This window comes from Haplochromis burtoni, unplaced genomic scaffold (genome assembly GCF_018398535.1).
Source record: "Haplochromis burtoni strain Fernald_Lab_line unplaced genomic scaffold, NCSU_Asbu1 Contig_86, whole genome shotgun sequence".
NCBI classification, from domain to species: Eukaryota; Metazoa; Chordata; class Actinopteri; order Cichliformes; family Cichlidae; genus Haplochromis; species Haplochromis burtoni.
The window spans coordinates 420,913-444,322 of NW_024582447.1; the positions used below are offsets into that span (position 1 = coordinate 420,913).

The 23,410-nt window shown below is 40.0% G+C and overlaps 1 protein-coding gene across 2 annotated transcripts in view; it reads right to left on the bottom strand.

Annotated features, from left to right (window-relative positions):
* stac (SH3 and cysteine rich domain) overlaps positions 1 to 14,245 on the bottom strand; it is a 29,698-nt gene extending 15,453 nt beyond the window's left edge. The window contains exons 1-4 of one of the 2 annotated variants that reach the window (XM_005925711.3): positions 13,774 to 14,245; positions 12,623 to 12,655; positions 10,885 to 11,218; positions 3,852 to 3,985 (exon numbers count right to left, since the gene is read on the bottom strand). In XM_005925711.3, coding sequence (XP_005925773.1) covers positions 3,852 to 3,985; positions 10,885 to 11,218; positions 12,623 to 12,655; positions 13,774 to 13,887 — 615 coding nt within the window. In that variant the 5' untranslated portion in view covers positions 13,888 to 14,245. The remainder of the gene's footprint in view (positions 1 to 3,851; positions 3,986 to 10,884; positions 11,219 to 12,622; positions 12,656 to 13,773) is intronic. The other variant, XM_005925712.3, reaches the window with a different exon arrangement.
* Positions 14,246 to 23,410: the final 9,165 nt, after the last annotated feature.

Consider the following 23,410-nt stretch of genomic DNA (forward strand, 5'->3'; position numbering starts at 1 on the left):
AGTAAGAAGTTTAACGTGAGTTCAAGCTGGTTATCAGCTCACTAATGCTGTGTTCCTGAATAAGTCAGAAGTCAGAGTTTCTGAGTTCCCAGTCAGAAGTTAAATCTGGAATGCCCCCTCAACTCAGCCCCAGCAACCCAGAGTCAACAATCCAAGCTGGCGGCATTGAACATAAACAGTAGTAAAACTGTAAAACTTTTAATCTGTACTGCCACCGTTGTGTATTTGTGCCTCACTAAATAAACCATACACAGAGCACTGACCCACCTCTAGCCGTGAATGTGCTGCGGCGGTGTTTTAAGTGCAAAAAAAAAAAATAGTGATAGCTCTACCTAGCTTAAGAACCAAACCAAAACCTGTTTTTCTTCACCATTTTGCTACGCACTCAACGAACTCAGGTGTGACGTCACTCCCTGGTTCAGACATCCGAGGTCCGAGATGTCTGGAGCGCCGCATAAGTTAACCTAATCGGTTTTCTCTGGTGTTCAGACATCTGACTAATCGCAATTACTGATAAGTGTACTGCCAGCAGAGCGGCTGGTTGCGTAAAAGAAGATAAAACTGTACTATGAGAAAAATATGAAGAGGTTAAACGAATAATACAGGCTAAAAGCAACGTAGCTGCTGCAGACAAATCAGCAGCGTGAGTTTGCGCGAGAGGAAAAGCAGTAGCACTAAAAGCACTGTATGAATGTGTGAGTGCTCTAAGCTCTTTGGTCAGTAAGACTGGGAAATAACTACTAAATTAATGAAGTCTGGTATATCTGGAGGCAGCAATGACAGCTGGAAAAAATGCCGACTGTGGAATTAACAGACTTGCCAACATCACCGCTCTGTCACTATGACACAGGAGAAACTGATGTGTTATAATTACATTTTACATTTAGTGGTGTTTAACGATCTGAGATTAAAAATGAAATGTAAATAGAATTCAAACATAGGTTTTGTCTATGTGCAAATAGGTGTCAGGGGGGAAATAATCTAAGAATAAATAGGAATAAATGTCTAAGAATCTCTATTTAACACTAACAGTCATCAGGACCAGACAAAGACTTCAGACCATCGTGCTATTCTTGCACAGAAGTATGTGGGATCTTCCAGGAATGGTAAAGTTATTTTCCAGAGAATTGGTTGGTCAGTAAGCGGTGATTTCATATCTTGATCATAACCACCTGGTAGGTCTTCAGCATTATTTATGTTAACCACTTTTATAGTACAGAAAAACCAGGATTAATCCTAATGGTACCCAGATAAGACAAAGTCCTGCTTCATTTGTCTAGGTTCCCTGTCTGCTCCTCAAGTTTTCCATTATCCCCTACCTGTTTTTGGACTGATCTCACATCATCTACCTTCGTGTCTTGCATTTGGGTGGCTGTCTACATGCTACTTCCTTGACAACACATGGCAAATCACTTCAGTGACTTCGCCCTTTTTGAGAAGCTAAACCAAATTTGGCAAAGCACCCACATCTCAGAGATCTGCTGCGTGTCCCTTCTGACCTCAGAGACTGTAGCACTGAGACTTTGAACCATCATTTGCGCCGAGTACAAAGGAAACACAAAACGCTAAAACATCTGGATGAAGCAGTGGAAGTCTTGGAGGTGTTGCAGCATTGTGCAGAACCCCTGTTATTGTTGATATTTGCAATAAACACTGCTCATCAAAAGCTGACGAGTGAATCACCGCGTTCATTATGAGTAATGAGCTAAATTAGTTAAACTACTTTTCGGATCACGTTGTGGAAGCAGAGTTTTTAAGTCCAATATGTAAAACATGCACTGTTGTGAGGGTTTCAGCTGCGTTTCACAGAGTGACTCACAATGAACTGACACATATTGATTAATAATCACGTTTGATCCAAACTGGCAAGTCTCCCAGAAACGTTATTTGTACTGGAGCTGTCGGGGCTGAATGTTAACATAAACCGAGTGCGTCAGAAAAAAGGCGTCAACTTCTCTTTTTAAGTGACCACCATACTATACTGCAAACTGCAGTGTAGTATTTATGTGGAAAAAAGAAAACACATTCCTGTAGAATAAGAAAAACTTGCTGTTAACTGATTATTGTCAGCCCTGAAAAGGTTGTGTCCAGCTTAGCTGTAGTAAAACATTTAACTGAAGTAATGTTATGTAACCAGCAAAGCTGAACTACATGCTGAATAGCAGTAATTATCAGCAGCACTCGATACAGAGTCTCTACAAATGTATGAGTGGGTACAGAAACACACTGGTTTCATGTTAGCAAAGATTCAAAGGATGAGCTAACTTAGTTTCTTTCTGAGTGGCTCTCAGGCCAAGAGAAACAAGCATGGCAGCAGAAGAGTCCAAGTTTAGAGTTAGTTGGATTTAGAGCTGTACTCCACTGGGGAAACTTCCCTTTTTATGCTCGACCTCTCGACCTCATTTTCCACTCCTGAGAGCCGATCATATCTACAGGCCTCATCTCTAAGGCATCTGGTGGAAAGACGACACAAAGAAAAAGGAGAAACACTGCCTGTACTGCCAAATTATTTACACGCATTGATTCACTTGATCCGACTCAACTTATTCCATTTCCTTTAGTAATTTCAGACAAATTTGCTAAGTTGAGGTGTGGACACGAAGTATACATCCAAACATGTGGCTCTAAAGTCTCTTTCTTCAGTGCAGGATGAGCACAAATGATTAAAAGGTCCCAGTTCGATCCAGTCTTCCAGCTTTTGGACTGCTATGGAAGTGAAAATGCTTCTTGGCAGTTGCTTTTACAAGTCAGGCCGAAAACTCCCCAGTTAAAAACACCCGGACCACCCCGGTGGACCCATTCCACAACCAGGTTTCATTTTAATTTCATTCACAGATGATGCGAGCCATTCAAGATTGTGAATCATATTACAGAACACTAATTTAGGTTGTTATCACTCTATAATGAGGCTGTGATGTGTTTCTTGGGGAGAAACCACATTTTGGGGTGAAACGACACAATAATAATTATTTTCTCCAAGTTTTTCATCACATGAATACATTTGAAACCTCTCTCACTGAATGTTGTGGTTCCTGAGCATCGACTTGTTAATAGGGAAACTTCCTAAATTAAACAATACAGGTTCTGGATTTAAAGCACACTGTAGATTTTTTGCTGAAAGCCCCTAAGAAAGGCGGTTGTGGATCATGAGGTTTATTCATTCACTTAATCTGATCCCCAGATCCTCGTGTCTGTATGAGGAAAGATGTTCGGTATCGCATTGGACCCCAAAAACTCACCACATGTCAATGCTGCGTACCATAAAAAACATGCTATACAGGCATGCAAATGTGGCTTGTAGTGTGAAGCACTTCAGTTGTTGATAAGACTAGAAAAGTGCTGCATAGATGCAGTCCATTTGCATTTTACAGACTTTAGATGAGCACATAAAATATCAGATAAGGTCCTTAATAACCACTCCACCCTGTAATTCCACAGTTCCCCGAGTGTTAAAGTAAGGCCGCTACTCTGAAATGTCAAACACATCATAAAGCCTGCCCATGTGACTTCATCAATAGTGGGTTTAAGAAGCTGCCTCTCGGTGACCACGTTTGTCCAGAAGCGTGGCAGAACTTGAGAGAGGAGGGGAGGAGGTCAGTGTTTTTGCAAACGATGAGTTGCATTATCTAACACAGAGACAGCGATGATATAACGATGATGAGGAGGATGACGAGGATGGATGGTGGTCACAGATGTACTTGCACACTCACACATAGAGTGTGATTTCTGAATAAGCACATTCTGCTGGGAAGCGGTCAGACAGCCAGTTCTGATCTGCTATCACAGTACTGACATCAATAATTATATTCCTGAGACGCAGTCTCCCGAAAGAGTCTTATCATGCATCTTACCAGTTTTCCCATGCATCGCTGCTGCCCAACACCGTTCTCACACTTGTGGTGGAGGCTCATCTTGCAGGCTTTGCAGCGGAGGCCGTGTTTCGCCGTATTTCCCGCCAGGAACACCACATGCTTGGCTGTTGTGCCTGATACATACAGACAAAGAGGCAATGTCGGGAGCTGGAATCAAATTGTGTTCTTACAACCAAACAGCAAGTTACAGAGAAAAAAAGCAGAGGAGATGAAAATATTGTCCAGAACGGCGTCTCATTTATTTATTCATTGTTTTTACACTCTTATTCCTAGTTTCTGGAGCCCTTCCCAGCATGCACTGAGAAAAACCTGTGAAATGACATGTGGAACATTTTAACAGGGACAAAAATTTACAAAATGCAACTCACAGCGTGCACTTCTACAAAAATCAGTCCGACTGTGACTGAGCCAGGCGTGTCTCCACCGTGTTAATATCGCTCGTCAAACTGCTACCTGTGTGCAGGTTCGCTGTCACTTATTAATGCCTGACTCACAGCTGATGAGATAATTGAAGATTAATTTGAGATCTAAAAGTTATGCAACGATGCAGGTGCAATCATTTAGCAAGAGTGTGTGTGTATTTGTGCACGCAGGTGTGTAGATTAATAAAAGAAAAATAAAGGGAAATGGAGCGAAGGATAGAGAAACAAAAATAAGAAGGACAGGGCGGAGTCTTAAAGGTATAACAGAATGAACCTCATAAAGAACGATACCAGCAGTAGATATGCATTAAATAGGGAATATTGGTATTTTTAGGAGTTGAGGAGCACGTATGTCTATAAATCCCTACATGCCCCACACACCTTGAGTTCTTTGCCCGACCTTTCCTGCCCTTTTTTCTCTGTTTGCCATCCTCAGAAGTTTGCAGCAGCTAATCTTCAGTGAAGATTTTCGCAAACGTAGCCCAACTTCCGGCTTATTTCGTTGGTTCATTATAAAAAACAATGTTTTTCTTTCACATTTGAAGGAAGAAGACCTCACTGTCAATCACAGACCATATTCTTGCCCAAGGGCAAAAGAAGTTAGCTATATGACATATTTACCTGTAGGCTCAGAGTTATCATCCCCTACCCTCTATTCCAGTCAGATACAAATGAGAGACGAGTAAGCTGGCCAAAGCCTTGACCTATTTTCCAATAAAAGTGATAAATCAGTCCAAATCAAAGCTGGTAAGCTAATAACTTTAGTGCTTAAGCTAATGGACAGCTATTATGACTGCTGTGCATCAAGCGACATGAGGCAAGATATGGAAAAAAGACTAATTTATCTTCTTATGAAATAAGTGAGGAGTCTGTGGAGTAATAAATCTAACATGGCAAGATAAAATCAATAAACTGGTATGAGACATACAGCACGTACCACGCTAAAAAAACAAACATCACTTACAACCAGCCACTGTATATCCTATGAGAGCTCGTTCATATTAACAAAAGAGTACAATGTTTCCAAGTCCCAGAGCTGCTATTAGTTGGAATCTGGCAGCTATGCAGCTCTGGCTCTTCATTGATTAATCAATAAGCACGTGCCCTGCTTAGGCCCACGCTCTTCATATGTGCGTGTGAAAATGTGGACATGCGAAAGGAAACATCGATCTGCTTCTGTGAGCATCAAAGGGAACAGACACAACATAAGATGATCTGTCTGCTCCAAGTTTCCTCACAGAAGTGTTGTCAGTATGTGTCGTTTCTGTTTACTGTGGACCCGCCACAGTGGCAAGGAAACAATGTCGTGATTTCAGTCCAGATCATCCTCAGAAATGCACGTTCAGTTTCACGAGTGGGTCGAGGGGGGTCATCGAGCAGAGGTAATCAGAGGAAACTTGACCCCCCACAAAAGGACTGTTAACATGAGATACTGTGTGCTTAAGAAACTAAGCTCTTTGTGTGTAGTTTACTTAGCCAACAAGGGGGAAAAATCTCTGCCTGCTCTTCATGTGCTGTAATGTAAACTGGCGTCACAGCTATTTGGATCTGGACAGCAGTGACAGGAACTTGAAACTCAGTAATGGGTGGAAAACAGTATCTGTATTTCCCATTTAAAGCTGTTGTGTCGCTTGGCTGAGGTGGAGTTAGTGATGCTGAGACAGAAACTGAGAGAAACGCGATCCCGGCCCTGAACCCTCGCCACAGAACAACAGAACAACAATGACAGACGCGGAGGCAATGAGAAGCAACCTGCGCCGATTTCTAGGTCGCTCTAAATCAGGTCAACTGATTGTGTTGCTTAACGAGCACCTCGAGTTTCATTTCCCTTCAGGTCAACAAACGATCTCCCTGAGAGATATCTCTGAGACATCCGGATTCAAGCTCTCGTCCGTGCACTGGGACAGGGAGCAAATTAAGCGCTTGTCAAGCTGTTGTTGATCGGCTTGTTTGAGCTGACTCATTCCAACATGGGGGAATAATGAGACGCCTCCATGTTAACTAATAAGGGAACAAACCGCTGTGTTTCAGCAGGCACATATAGGAAGGTGACACTGCCATCCTCCTGAGGTAATGGAAGGATAATGATGTTAGTCTGGATGTGTGTACGTGTGTGTATAGGTGCTTTTTCATTGAGGGCTTGAAGGCATTATAGCTGTGGGGAATCTGAGTGACAGTGCTGATCTCTCTGGCATTTGCTCTTTTTTTTTTTGTGGATACTCTGCCATTAAAGCTTATTATTCATTTACAGTACAGTAAAGGACAAGACTCCTGCCAGCTTTTCTGTACCGTCTTCATCTCACCTCATAACCTCTCTCCTTCCATTTCCTCCTCTCTCCTCCCGACAGCCCTTCTCTCAGCCATACATTGATCCATTAAGCCGTCGTCCTTACTTCACGCCTCCTGATTTCCCGTGCAAATAACCCTAACTGAGACAATAACCCCTCCACCTCGTCTTCTTCTTAAACTCTGACCACAAGAAGCTTTCTTTACAATTACTTGCAGACTTGCAGTTAGTTTCTTCCACAGCATCGATCATCAAGCAGCCTTTCAGTGTATCTGTTAGCATTGTTTATTTATTTATTCGCATATCTGATTAATGTCAGATAGCATTGTTGCTGTTATATCTCAACAGCCACAGTAACTGCTGAGATATAAGAGTCTGGAGCACGTGGAAACCTCTGGGACTGAAAAATTAAGCCAGTACAGAGATGCAGAAAAACCTTTACTCAACTGGCATCTATAGTAAGTTTTCATTCAAAAAATTTTATGCACAGCTAATCTGATTTTATTGTATTAAGTCATGAAGTGATGTGACGTTACAGGCATAGCTGCTTTAGGGTTTTCACCAGCATCCCTTAATAAAAGCATAAAAATAGCATCACAATTAATTATGGAAGAGCTTTAATTAATAGCTGGTAATGACGCAGCTCCACCCTCTTACCCTGTCATGGACAAGACAAATTGTCACACTTTATGTCCATCTTTTGTATACAGTCTACGGTCCAGGAAATAAATGACCTTCCCGTCAACTGACAGATGCTGAAATTACCGCTTTGAGCCAATGCTCAAACTTCAATACATCAGTTTTTGTTCACATTTAACTGTCTTTAAACTTTTCATGATCCGACTTTATCCAGATGACATTTTCCCCAATGGCTCCCATGCAGTTTAACATTTGGTAATGGTTTTTTGTTAGTGGCGCGCTGGTGCGTGAGACACTTTCAAGGCAGGGCGGACAACGTCAGCTGCTGGATTTAACACTAAAATAGATAAATTAAGAATCAGAGATGTCACAGCACGTACCACTTGCATCCTGGGTGACAGAAAGAGCTATATGGTGCGTGTGAGATGTGTGCGTGAAGTGCAGTGTGTCACTGAAATGTAACAAAATACCGGAAAACGCCACAGACACCAGCACGAACAAAACTCTCACATAGTAAGTGCACGAGTAGTGTATGTGTATTAGAGGGAGATGTAATAAAGTGTCATTCAACACCACAGCCAAGCATCTCTACTGGGAAAACCTTGACCTCCTAGCACAAGATTAATTTCTTTCCGCGGTCAACTAAACCTGTCATGTACATTTAAGGAGTTTAATTGCACCGATTAGTGCATGTTAATTTTGCCAGATTATCGAGTTTTGTTAATCCCAGGAGTGAGCATGGATCCTTTGGGTCTTTTAGGGGATTTTGAAAGTAAATAACTGTTTAACTCGTATAAGCTGACAGAGATTTCATGACATATTCTGCACATATCCTGCATATTCTGTCATCGCAGAAAATCAGGAGCAAGAATAGTCATACATTTTTAAGCTTTTTCTTTCTTGCCAGAAAAAGGCGAAAATTACCAGGGAAACGAGCGAACTGTGAAGATGGATGCTTTATGTGCAAATGCCATACATACCATAGAGACTATGTAATAAATGACAGAAAACACAAGCATGGAACAGAATGAGAAGAAGTTTATAGTGGCAGGAAAGTGTGGTTTGAAAACTGAATACAGCTCTTTTGTTTTTATTGATCCTTGCTGATGCAGAAAATCCCAGCATGAAGAATGAAACTTGGTTATTCTGTGAGTACATCTAATGTTATGCAAATCCAAATTTCAGTACGTGAAAGTAAACGGGCGTCTATCTTACATACAGGTCATTTTGAAAAATGAATTAAAAACTAATATCTTTATTGCTCAAATAGGAATTAATCTCTTTGTTCTACTACCTTACCTTCATCTAGTAGACCTAATGAATGAGTCAGCGAGCACTATACTATAATTAAACCTATTTTTATTCTAAATGACACACCGAAATTGACGCATTGAGGTAATAAAAGACTCCAGTAGGAAGAAGGTGGGTGTTTATTTCTTTTATGTCTGCCTTACGCAATAATAGCATACATGTATTAGACTGATTATTTAATAGTGAAGGTGCATCATAAATACACTAAACACATAGATTTATATGGCATTTTTTTCTGAAATAGGAACAATTCATATTAGATTGATCCTAGTGTCTAAAAGAAAAACAGCACATCCTTGCTATATTTTTGCATTTTGAGTGTATGTGATATTTTTTATAACAGCTTATTCATTTATTTTGTTAGAAAGTCAAATATCTGCTTGCAACACTATTTGTGTACCTTTAGAGGTGCAAGACAGGATATCAGTGCATAAAAATGTGAACTTTACTTGAAAAATGTTATAAAAACTTGTTGCATGATTATCTAACTCCATAAACCTGGAGACATTCCTCGTGGGTGGCCATTAGGATTTAATAATCAATCCAATCAGTTTAAGTCCACCTTTCTCCTCCTCTAATGTCTCTCCTTCTGTCTCTTGTGTGCTGCTCTTTGACTCTGGGACGTTGAGTCAGAATTTGATAACACCATCGCATATCATTACACACAAACACACAGACACACACAGGGAGGGACAGACAGAGCGATAGTGTTCTCATTAAGGTGGGACAACTGAAGACGAGGGCAGCATCTTTTTTTCATGTGCGGACTAGAGGGCAGCGCAGCATCACATCCTCACCACCAACAGACCAGCTGAGTCTCATTCAAAGCCACTGGATGCGCCTCACCGATCACACCAGATAAAACAGACCAGCGTATGTTACAACATTCATAAATGTGTAGCAGTATGTGAGCTGAAGCTGCGAAAAGTTTTTTTTCTGTGGCCTCGCATTAGAAAAAGTTTCCCTCTTGTTCGGATTCTATCTTTGGGTGATGATAAATTCTGTGTTACTCCAAGAAAAGCCTCTAAATTTCCTTTAATGTGAGCGAAAATCGGGTTAAAAGCATAAAATTAATCTGTAGAACTCAACTACTTTCCAATATAAATTCATTTAACTGTGGTAAGAACTTCATAAAACTCATTATCAAGTACTGACTTTAACTTTATTGCAAAATAACACCAAAGTGGATATCCTCTCTGGACTTTCTAGCAAGAGGCTACCCGTTTACAAGGTATTCATTTTATAAATCAGCCACACCACAACATCTTATCCCAACCACAGTAAAAGCAGTATGCTTACACTGTTCAGCCAAACAGATAATTGTTATGCACTGTGACAGTCCAGAAGCCTTCATCCAAAACTTGTGAGACATAATTTACATGAAGACATTTATAAATGGCATAAATGTGTTTTGTTATATTTAAAAACCTGGGTGTCTGGGAATAATAGTCTGTGTATATGGAGTGACGGTTGTGTACCTGATCTGATCACAACTATTTTATAACCAATCAAAGACGTGCACGTGTTTCTTTTTCACTGCAGTGATATGATAAATATCGCCTGGTTTGTAAGAAAACCCTGAATGGACCACTGTTTGACACAGCAGCAGTGTCACCATTTATCCACCTGCCTCATAACCATGAAGTACTTTTTGCGCTTGAACTGCAACTTCTAATTGCGCAAATAGAAGCAGAAACTCTTGCAAGACATTAAACTGATGGTATAACTACAATTATAAACGTAGGTGCTCGTTTACATGTCTACCTTCCCGGTACGAAGTCTGATCTCTCTTATCTGCTACCAAACGTGATGCCATGGGGCTAGTTGAGCAGACTGTAATTATCAAACTGCAGACTCCCTGAGATGCAGAGCCTTAGCAGTGATGGTTAAGCCAAAGGAACCAGAACATCTGGCAAGGGGAAAACAGGTAGCTGTGCTGGCGCAGACGTTGCTGGCTATCTGACACCCCAGCAGACAGATGGAGGGACTGGGCTCGGTGTGTGAATCAGAAGGATGGAGATACTTTGGTCACGTGTCAACAGATTAAGTCAGATGCTCAGTGTCAGGTGTGCAATTGTCTTTTTGTTGTTGTTTAGATACTCATGGTGTGTGTTTTAGAGCTTTGCCAACTATTCATACTGGATAATGGAGCATAAATCCACATGTCACGTTGCGTTCAACCCTTCGCACACTTTAATGCATGTTTCTCTGGTGGAAGAACACCTAGTGGAGAGCTCATTATTAAAAGGTTTTTCCTCACGATATGATTGCAGGGCTCATTGGATGATCAGGCATTTGCCTTCTCAGCTGTGTTTGATGTTATGATGAAGGAGAGCAGTGCTTTTACCCCTACCTACAATCATGTGGTTGCAGACGTCGCAGAACGTGGGCTTCTTAAAGATGTGCTCCATGAAGCAGTGTCCTGCTGAGTCTAACTGCATCGGGTTGCGTGGTTGTGAGCGCGACGTGGGAGGAGGAGCGCAGGGAATAGCCGGAGGAACTGGAGGAATGGGGAGGTTGGTGCTGTGCGGCGGGGCCATCCCAATGTTGCAAAGATGGCCCGTGCTGCTGCTCACGTCTGAGAGGAGCTCCGTCTTGTTTTCGCTGCTGTTCCGGAAGAAGTTGTCGGCGCTCTTGCTGCGGACGCTCTTGGTCTTGAAGGACAGGGAGCGTTTGAGTCTTTGCAGCTGAAACAGGAGAGGATGAGTTCAAGAAAAGTGGAGCAAAGAAGAGAAAAAGACAGACTGCTTGAGAGAAAATGAGGAGACAGAAAATCTTCGAGTGACCAAGTCCATTACTGCAGTAACCATCAGGCAAATCTCATTCACTGATGCCCGATAACATGACTATTACCGTGGTCTCAACTTATCACCTTTCAGTAGAAAACCTTCCAGGTTCCCTACCTGGGAGGGTAATGTGATTTTCTGGTTAGGCCAGTGTATCACATTAACACCATTCCTCACACACTGTGCTGTCATTTCTGGCAGCAGCCCCTATCAATCTCATTATGCTTCTCCTTTACAGTAACGCTATTCATAATGCCCCACGCTGACAAATCATTTAATTTAACCAGTGTGTGTACCCCTGAAACCCACTCAAATCTGGGCTCAGACACATAATAAAGAATTGCTAAGCCACTCTAATGTGATTTTATGGTTCAGCTTCCAGGCTGGTGTGTGGCTATAAATCCCCGATTGAAAAATAGATTATGTTTTCTGATAGGTCGGGAAAGACTCCTAATGATTCTCTCTCACAGCACCGACTCGTCTTTACATCCGCCTTTTGTAAACACCTCTGAGCATTTATTCGTCCTCTTCGGTGTTTGTTGCAAAGCACGCAGACGCAGTCATACGTGGTGCATTGTTTCTGCGCTTGTCATTTTTGTGAACATGCCTGCACAAATTGCTTAGAGTGCTTATCATTGCGGCTTTGTTATGGTGAAGATCAATCAGTCCTGCAAGTCAATCTGGAAACAATCAATTTTAGACCCTTTCTCTGTCATCATCACTCACGCATGAACGCATACACACAGAAGCATGAACCTACAGAACAAATACATCCTCCTGCAACCTGTTACAGCTGTTTTCCTGCTGATCCATGAAAAGAAAAACAGTAGTAAAAGTAGATGGAAAACCTATTTCTACCGGTAAATGTGTAATGATGTGTGATGATAAAGGCCCTCTTTTTTGCTCTACTGTGGCTTTAATGTATATAAAATAAAGCACAGTGAAGGCATGTGTGCATGCATGGAGGAGCTCATGCTGTATTTCGATGGCGCCAAATCTCTATGAGTTCTCAGCTCTCTGTTAGCAGGGAGGGTTAATGGGGGCTGGGTGGAGCACTGCAACACAATCCGCCAAAGCCATTTATCACATGGGATTATAACTCAAATGACTTCAAATACGATGCAGCTTAAACAAAGAGTGCCCTCTAAAAATATGGGTGAAGATGGACTTAACCTGGTTGGCACTGACTTCGTTAAGAGGAATAAAAGTTGTGGAGTGAACAACTTTTATTCACATGCAATCATGACTCTTCTGACGGACTGATATCAGCAGTATGCGCCAGTTTGCACAAGAGTGGAGGCTCACCTTGCGCTTTTGATGTTCAGGCCTCACAGTATTCTTAAAGGAGGGATAAAAACACAAACACAACTTTACTTAATGGTTGTAAACTTGTTCAGCCTTCTGAGGAATTTATTCTACTTATCATGACTGTAAGAAAATTAAAACACTTTCTTTAAATGCCTTTTTTGCTCTATGACAAATCACCTATGATGCTGGAAGTGAGTCTGGTTGTTTGGCAGAAGCTTGGAAATTGCATAAAGTCAGCCAGGAGTCTGCTGAAATATCCAGCGAAACGTGCCAAAGTACGAGTTCCCATGCTGAAATGTTTCAGCTGAAACTAAGAAAACTGAACAACAACTTGATCATACAAAAACCACAACCTCGCTGTCAGAAGGAGACGGAGCATGAGATTCATCTGCCCAGCAAGGGAGTTGTGGTGGGAAGAGCTGTCACAGCTATCCACTGCCATGATCAGTAGTCCAATATTGTACTGCTAAATGTAGTAGTCTGGGGGTCAACATGTGACCCACATAGATGGTAAAACGCCAGAGGCAGCTGCCAGCTCTATCACACAGCCTCATTTCCAAGTAGAAAGTCCAAGCCATGTGCCTTTTATTTATTTATGAAAATGCACATATTTTTAAGACCATATTGTTTCCCGTTTTTAATTCAGTTTTAATTTAAATAACCTTTCCATGCTTGATGTATATTTAAAAACCAGTACCCACAAGAGCTGGACTAAGCAGGTTATTCTCTATTATCTCCTCCAAAGAAAAACATCACAGTACACTTCTCATATAAAACCACAGAGAGCATGTGAGCTGCTGCTGTGAGATTAAACTGATCTCAGCGTTATCTTCTGTTTAACCTCGTTATCTTCGTGGTTTGTCTCCCAGTTGTAAGCTACAGCTCGTATTATTTGTTATGGCTTCCTTAAATCTAATCACATCAGGTTGTTTTAGGATGTTTTATCAGTATGTTATCGGTCATTTAACGGAGGAGGAAATGTGCGGTCTTCTTTCTGGGAGCTCATCCCAATTGAGCCCATTTAAATCTCGTGTTAAAAGAAGTTTTTTTTAGCCTGCTTAATTTCCTTTTCAGAGTTGCACTGGCGTGCAGTGAAAAACATTTTCGTGGTAAAGAAGAAAACAACAACAACAACAGGATAGTCCTACCTTGCTTTCTTGCTGGCTGGCGTTCGCCGTCGGGGATTTGGGTGTCTCATTCTGGTCCCGTTCGTCCTCTTTGCCCCCACTTTCGTCCTGAATTGTGCTGGCCGGCGGAATCATCCTCTCTGTCTGTACTCTGTAAAAAGATACTGCTCAACTGAGTTCGTTTCCCCCCCAAGCGGTTTACATCGTTTCTGTTCTTCTAATGGAAATAATAAAAAAGATAAGTCGTTTAGATCCGTTGCTGATATATTGTGAAGAGGGAAGAAACGAGGAGTAAAACGTACTGAAAAGACACAAGGGTGGAAAAAAGTGGTTTGGGAATCAAAAGTTGCAAGTAATTCCAGATCGGCTTCAAAGTGCCCTGTCCGTCTGAAGGAGGCTTTCGTGTTTATCGTGGCGTCGTGCGTAACTGCCAAGACATCTCCAAGTCCACGCTGTGCGCCGTGCGCCTCGCGTTGTCAATACTTTGAGGGCGGAGAGCTGTAAGCGATCAAGGGAGGGTAGGGCTGAGAAGGATGGAGAAGGAGGAGACACAACGAGTCTGTCCAGATGCACTCAAAGGGAAAAAGCTCATTCTCAAATGGATCATTGCTCTTCTTAAAAGAAAAGTCAAGGACCTACGCTGTTTGCACGAGTGCATGCGCTTCTTTCCAAACCAAATGTTATGTATAGCACACTTGTTCAGATTAATGTCAATAAATTGTTCTTCAGATTGGTCCACCTGCTTTATTTATTAATTCAGTTGACAAAGACAGAGAATTTTCCAGAAATGCTTTAGACAGCAAAACTTCACTCGAGTAAGGCTTGAACACCAACCTAACGCTAACTAAAGAATTCTCACAATAGATTTTTTTTTTTGACTGTGTGATGATGGCACAAAAATAAGCTGCTTCGAATTAAAATACTACCTGAGATATTTTTTCTGCTGCAAAGGAGAAAAATGCATGATTACAGATATACATGCAGTTCCTTTTTAGAGTTATCAGACTTTCTTTTAGGTCAGAAAAACGTCTTTCACCTCATGAACTTTAGTCAAGGTCAAACACATTTGTGTTTACTTGTTTAGCTATTATAGTGAGGACCAGGTTGAGGTTCTAGACCATTTTGAGTGAGTTGGTCCTCACTTTTTCACACTCTCTTCAAAGGCCTGTTTCAGGGTTACAGGTTTTTCTGGGGTCCAGGTTAGAATTAGGTTTATGCTAACTCTTGTAGTTGTATTGTTGGGATAATGGGCTAGTATTAAATTACGTCACCAAATATCCTCACAAAGATAGACAGCCAAATATAAGCATGTGTGTACTGAAAATAGATAGAAGCTTTGTTTTTACCAGCAAAATACTAAATTATTAAGGTGATGATGTAACAGCCCTTGCTGACTTTAGATGAAACGATTGATAACCCTTTTATGTTTGACTATCAGCTTTTAAACTACATCATGGGCCAGTTAGATTAGATTAAAGACATGAAAAAAACCAAACCACTTACAAAACCAAAGAAAAAATGAAGAAATTCATTGTTTCAGGTAAGAAATAGCGCACTTTGTCACATTCAGTTATTGTGTGAACAAAGGAAATAATACTAGTTTGTGAGCTTCAGAAGTACTAGACATCTGTACCTTCATCTAACACTAAGCAATAACATGAATAAGGATACCCCATTTCCCAAAATGTCAAACCAGTATTAAGCAAGTAAATATCCTTCAAGGTCCATCTGTCGCGGATTACTTTCAGAAAGAATAGCCCCAAACCGACACTCACACAATCCAGTATATTCACACACTGGTAAGCTACTGATGAGGAAACTGGCAGTGTTATTACTCTTTAGGTTTCGCAGTGAAACATAAAGCGTTTTACTTCACCTCAGATGGGATAGATGTGATACTCACTGTAGTGATACATCATGATGCCTCCCTCCGGGCTCCCTTGTGATGTGATGTCCTTGAAGTTATGTTGCAGGATGAAGGAGGCAGGTGCCAGACTGCAGCCTCCTCACTCTGACAGGAATGCAAACACCAACACAGTCCCAAGGAGTGAGACTACATATTGATTTTTGTAATCCAGAGAAGAATGGATTCAATCCCAGAAAAGTCAGTCACATTCCTGAAAGGTTGGTTTACCTCCTAACATCAAGATTAATATCGCGTTTTGTTTGTCAAATCTTTATCACCAAACTGTGGATGTATTATTTTAACAAGCCACGGTGAAACAGATTCTTTCTACATTTTGCGGGATCATCCAAAATGAAGTTCAGTGATTGGGCATGCATTCAGCGCTAAAGAGTGATACATCAGAGAAAACACAGAAAAAGGAAAGGGCAAAGATTGACTGACATATGTCATGACACAGTACCTATACAGCTGAGGTGAATGACTGATTGAGAGGTTGTGTTTCTGTAGTTTAGATGGTGTGAAGATGGTCCTATTTGTCTAGAGTTTTTCTATATTAGCCCGCAGAAGGTCAGCAGATTTAACCTGTTTTCAGAAAGAGCAATCAGTCTTAATAAAGAGTGTGATGTGGTTTTAACACTTAGACTCATCCTGGACTTGTTAATTTGTCAAAGGGTATACTTCTGTATTTTCTCACAGTAGTAAGGGTGGTGTAAAAATGACATCAGCTCATTTGACACCGCAAATGAGCTGATGTCTTGCGCTTTCACACGATAACCCACCACCTGGAGAGAACACAAGACAATCCCCCGGGTTAGTCAGTCCGAGCACGAGTCAATGATACATTCAGTCCATGTGGTGTATGTGTGTGGTTATTGTGACTCATGTCAACAGAAAGAACCAAGTGCTTGACCGATTGTGCCAGGAAGCAAGCGTAGAGAGCCAAGCGTGAAAGCGAGACAGGGAAAGAACATTGTAATTTCCTCTCTCAGCTGCTGGTCCGTCAAGAGTGCAAAGAAGGCGTGAAAAAATGAGAGAAATACTGAGCGATGGAGGACGATAGGCTGGAGGAATAGGGGTTAATTATTCCCAATGAAATGTTTCATTAAGGAGATGCAAAGATCTGAGTTGTGCAGTTTCAGGTCCACAGTTGCTTTTTGGTTTTTAAGTATTTGTCTTTCTTGTTATTAATGCATTAGTCCTGCATATGGGAACCATCAACCACATTCTTGCCACATTCTTGCATCACATTCGCCTAATATGTGAAGGATCCCTTGGGAGGGTTGTATCAGGAAGAGCTTCTGGTGTAAGAATATGCCAAATCAAATATACAGATCCATGTGTTGACATCTTGTGGATAAGGCATCAGCCAAAAGAACAATAGAAGAAGTATGCCCATCAATGAGCCACCTCTTTCAACTGTTATAACCACAGAGCACATTTTTATTAATTTCTCAAATGTCTATTTACTTTCTCAGGAAAAATGTAATATTTGAAAGACTTGGTTTGATACTTATTTGTGACCGTAACTAAATCCAGAGTAATACGATTTTATTTCTTCACAAAGATAAAAGAGCGCACACTAAATTTTCATGTATTCCTAAATTTTAAACATGTGTTCTTTTTTCATACTAATGCAACAGCTGATGTTGAGGGTAGGAATAAAAAACATATCACACACATGCACCACATACACCATAGAAATGCAGAATTCTTTTTGGTTTTTTTACAAGTAGGCTGAACCATTACCTGATCACACCTGGCCTCTCATGCATGACGGAGAGTTATAGGATGTTAACGAGAAAATGCATTTTGGGATGTCTTATATTGCTTAAGTAGACCTCCCTGCACATATACATTTCAAATCAACTTTGGTTCCATAGTGTTATAAAAGCATCACCAGTGAAGCTGTACTTGGGTTTGGGGTGCTTTGAAATAATTAACACATGTTAATGTGTATGCTAGAAACAGACTGTATATAAAGGTTGGGCATAGTTTCCAGGTCTGAAAAGTGAAGCTAATACATAAAACTGATTTGTTCACTGCACATTGTTTTGAAGCTGATGGCTTGTCATTTGCAGACTTTCCAGCCTCCAGTTGCCTAGGTGACCTTCGAACATATTTACTACCAGGTCATACATTAATCAGGGGTATGTTTCTTTCTCAATGGCAGAAAGATGCCTGGAAGATGAGAAATGTTTACAATTCAGTTTCTACGGTCTCTAGTCACCACAATGCTACAAATAACTTCGACTGTGTATGTAGCTTAAGTGTTTCTAAGTTGGCCAGAAGTGGGCAGCTCCTCGGGAAATCTGGTTTTATAGTCAGTTAGTTAATTCCATTTAATTCAATTCAATTCAGTTTAATTTTATTTATATACGAACTGTAGGAGCCTTTTTGTGTTGTTACCTTATGTGTGCCACTAGGGGTCACTTTTTGTGTTTTTATGGTATAATATGTTTTATGGTACAGTGTTTAAGGTAGGCACATGTAATTAGTGTCAAGTGTTATTGGTCGGAAGGAGCAAACAATTTGTGATCTCTGTGCTGTTGTGATTTATGTTAAATGAAGTTGTATACTAAGAGAACTGTTGAACTACAAATGCAACTGATGGAAAGCAATAAATGTGTTAAACGGACAAGATAAGTACAGCTGCACTCTCAAGTGTCATTCATGACAGTGGCATCATGTCACCTCCGCCATCGAACACCTCAGTGGCTTCAAGCGTAGGCTTAGTCTTTACAGGAACGAATTCACAATAATAGTCACCGCAAGGCACTTTATATGTTAAGGTAAAGACCCAATAATAATAGAGAGAAAATCCCAACAATCACATGACCTCATCAGCAAGCAATTGGTGACAATGGGAAGGAAAAACTCCCTTTTAACAGGAAGACGCATCCAGAACCAGCCATCGGCCACTACCAGATAAGACAACATGGGACAATTTGAAAATAACACTTGGAACAAGGTAGTTTCAAGCATTTCTGGATACAGAATGAGTTTTTCTATTTCATGGTATTTCAGACGATAAAACAGGATATGCTTTAGAGCAGGTTGACCTCACAATTGAGATATGAGTGTGCAGTGTTTCTCCTTCCCTCACAACGTCTGGTTTCCAAACACATTTTGTTTCATAAAATGGTAACAGCCAAAATGCTCACCTAGAGGCTTTACCATGAGGCTCATATCATGGTGGGCACATCCATGTATATAAAGTCTCTGATGCTAACATGCTCAAAATGCTAACATTAACATTCTAATAATGCACAAAACGTCCACAACCTGTTGATCGTGGTAGCACAACAATGGTTTAATTACATTTTATCAGCATACTTAGTTGGCTGTTTTAACAGTGATTTACATGCAAAAGAGCTTTCATCAATAATCCTCTGGCTGTTCGCATATCTTTATTTAACATCTGTTTGTCTACAATGATTGCAATATATTAATAATTATTTAACTGGAGAAATATTTCTTTACCAGATTTCCATCAGAACCAAAAGTTCAGTAATAGGAACAGGCTGTAAACACCTTATATCCACCAAAGTTACTGAAAACATGACATTTGTGGCACAAATTTGTGGCACAAAAAAGGGCGCAAAAGTATTTATGCTAGTAGTAATTGTAAGAAGGCAGTGTGATTCATGTTAAGTCATAAAGATCTTCATGAATGTCTTGCTATCGCGACATGAATGAGTAACACTTCTGACTTGTTCTTCATTCATGATGTGTCCTTATAAAAAAAAAATCACCAAATATGAGATTAAAACCTCGCTTTACTCACTGAACAGTGAGTCTGATCCACTGGTGCCACTGATGCCACTGGTGACTGGTTCCGCTCATTGTGTCTTGAATACCATGAGGTTATGAAATCCCCTCTCAGACTTTGTCACACTTGCATGTGCCAAACTCCACATTTTGCCTCTTTCTGTTGGGTTCGCAGCTCCTCTGGGAGACTCAACATGTCACCAAGCTATTCTTGGAGTGTAGTCTCCTGCTCACACACACATGGCGTTCACATCAGTTTCTGTGCCAAGAAGACATGATCAGTGTTGTCACATTCAGGGATGAATTGAAGGGCTGATAGACTGAGTGAATGTTTGGATCATTAGCTATCATAACTAATGATAGATCTGTTGTGTAATTATTACTCATTTTAAGATTCATTCCAACTGTGACTTTCTAACAACACAGTGGAAAATTGATAAGAAAATTACTTCCTGGATAAAAAATTACTATCATCGCATTTAAGCTTCTGTACAGTAAATTATTATAAGAGAGATTATAAGCCACTACAAAGCATTTCTGTTGAATTGAATATTTTCAGATCAAACAAGCAAATTTGAAGCCTTCAAATATTGTAATTCTATCTGGATTCACTGGACACGAACAGTAGAGAAATGAAGAAGCAACATATTTGATGAAATTGGAAATGTAAGTCTTCAAAAAGTGATGTGATCAAGTACAAATGAACCAGCATATACAACAGACACACACCTACACATATTTATGCAGACACACACAAATGTCCCAGCATGTGTTACAGTGATGGGCAAGTGGATTCCCCAAGAACCCAGTCTAATTAGCCTATCTTATTAAGAGCCACCCCAAGACTGGTCTCTGCAGGGTACAATAAAGTAATGAGAGCTAGGAGTAGGTGTGGTGTGGGTGTGTGTGTGTGTGGGTGTGTGTGTGTGTGTGTGTGTGTGAGGGAGAGAGAGAGAGAGCTTTCACTTTTTCACAATTGAACACGTGTAGCCAACTTTATCTCTACACACAGTACCTACTTTGATTCAACACAGGGACCTTTGTCACATGATAAACTCCACTTTCTAATAGTATTTCTGTCGTGAGCTACACTGTCATCTACACAACATATACAAAAATATCTCATAGTTCATTTCAAGCATTAGCAGGAGGATTAGCAGGACTGAAATCAGTAAAACAGTTTGTTATTATGGCTTTTACAAACACTTTCTGTTTAAATTATGCTACTAAAAATCCTTTTTGTTTCTGACCTCTTAAAAAGTTATGAAAATAATTTTCATCTTATTAAGTTGAAAATAATCATATGTTTGTTTTTTAGCATACATGGTTAATCATTAGATTGTTTCTCATTCCTTAGTCGCTGTTATCAGGTTGCTTTAAATCACGGTTGGCATCATTAAAACAGTGTTACTTTGCTTGACTTGCAACCAGGGTAACACTGTTTTGATGATCAATAACTAGGGAATAAGAAACAAGCTGGTGAACACCATTACCCCACGCCCTTGTTTTCATGAAGTCCTCACTCTACCTTTAAGACATATTAAGACTTATATTCCTTACTCCTGCTAGTTTGTATCTGTGCACAGCATAAGAAAGAGTAGCACAAATAAAATGTTAGCTTAGTACAAATAGTAAAAATGCAGAAAAGTTGCCCTATGTTGAAATTGAACACTTCTGAGGTTCACTAATGATCTCTTTTTAGAGATAAAAAAAATAAATAAAATAAAACAGCTATGGCTTTATGGAGAATCATATGTTGGAGTCCCCCTTAGAAAAGTGACATCAATTCTTCCACCAAACCCTCAGGAGAAATTAAGACATAATACACCTGTGGCGTGTCCATATGTCCCCTTAAGCGTGCACACATTTATGTTTTGTGAACACCACAGTTGGATATTAATGGCAGGTTTCTAAAACAACAACTTTGCCTCATGTGTCTCTGCTGATTCATGAGTCTTCAACACCTCACAGGATCTCACACTCGAGAGGTGTAAAACTCGGCTGATTGAGATATTGAACATTTTGTTCATTTTACTGAATGCTGATTTAAGTAGGAGCTTTTCAAACTGATACACCGTTCTTGCATCACTGTATTTGATCCACTGACGCACTTCCTGACAGTGTAGCTGGTCTCCAGCTGGTCACTTTTTAGCCTACTGTGTGCCAGTCAGGACTAATGAGACAACAGAGACCAAAAGCAACACAGAACAGCTGATCCCCTGTTTCATTAAGAGGATCACATCTCTGTGAGAGGACGAACAACTGTTCATCGTTACAGTGTATTTAACAAATAATAATCTCTTCCTCAGGTCTGTCTTCCAGGAATGATAACTTATCAAGACTGAATTATCTAGATAACCTCAAGTTTAACTAACTGACTTTAATATTTTCAGTAACTTAGTTAAAGTTACAGTCGTGATTTTAAAGGTTTTGCATTACTGGATATGGTAATTGCATCTATGTTGAAGCACTCACAAGTGAGCATCACACTTGTGCTATCTTTAGCAACCTTATACTTGTATATAATTAAAGGCAGAAAAGAGAGAAAGCTAACCAGTTCCCTTATTAAAGCAACCAGTAAATCTTGGCTAGCCGTGTTATAGAGGGATTAACAGCACAGTTGGAATCCTTCTTTAATGAATCAGGTTGCATGGCTGGACTGATCCCAGAATATAGATAAAGCATCCCACTTTATGCCAAGTGTGCACTTCTACAAGAACTGCATATTTGATGAAGTATGCAACAGTGATCACATTTTTGTCAAAAAGGATGGTTTATGGTCCAGTACTCTTTATCTGTAGTTGTCCAGATGTTCCATTCTGTCTCTGTTATGAAGCAGGAAAATGTGTTTGAGGGAAATCACTAGTGTTTGAGTCACAGACACATTTACTGACCGGCAAATAATGGACAATCATCATGTCAGAGCTGAAGTTTTCTGTAAGGGCTTCTCTAGCTTTTGATGTTTTTGTGGAATTTATATTATAAAGATTATTACTATGTTTTTTTCCTCATATATTTTCGTTACCAACAACAAAATCCCACGAAGCAACACGCTGACCACAATACCAGTGATTTCTCAAACTACTCTTGTTTTCAAAAATATACAATTAAGCTAATAGCTTCCTCTACTCCCTCCACTTTCCAAGCCCTTGATTCATTGGTCAGACCAATCCATCTTTAGAAGTGAATTAAACTATCTTAGCTTTTGTTAAATAAATAATGACATGATGTAATATGTCATGTGTTGTTGCTCTTCTGAGGGTATTTTTATTATGTCCTAATAGCTGGGATGGGCTCCAACCAAACCACTAACCTGAAATGGATAAGTGGAAGAAAATGGTTGTAAATGGATGGACTGATATGAAAACTTTGAAACTAAGGTTGTACTTTTGATACACCACAGTTTTCAAAAGGAATTATACATCAAGAACATATTTCACACATAATGAGAACTGAAAACACCACCACTCTTCATTTGAAATAACATTAACTCAGAGGACCAGGACAAGGACAGAAATGGTCATCATTTTAAAATTTTACCATCAACACTGCTTTAGTCTGTCTCTTAGTATTGAGATCTCAAGTCCATTTTTCCCCACAGGATGCACAGTTTTTTAAATGGCTAAGAAAACATAATATTCCCTAAAATACCTACAATATATAGAAGTAGAAGTAGAGAGAGTAATAAGCCAGGAGTTAAACGATATTCATTGTTTTGAATTATAAACAAGAACTTTAATTATAGATATTTTAATTATAAATTCCACAGACATTTTGAAAGACAGAGAATCACATACAGAAAATTCATGCTTTGAGACGTTGGCCCATATTTACTGGTTAATAAATGTGTTTGTGACTCAAATACTGGTGATATTTTATGACTTCATAACAGTAACTGTTCCAAAGGCGTGTAGTCTAACCACTACGCTATCCACTACGCTATATAAGTTGCTGAATATATATTTATTCATATATATTCAGCAA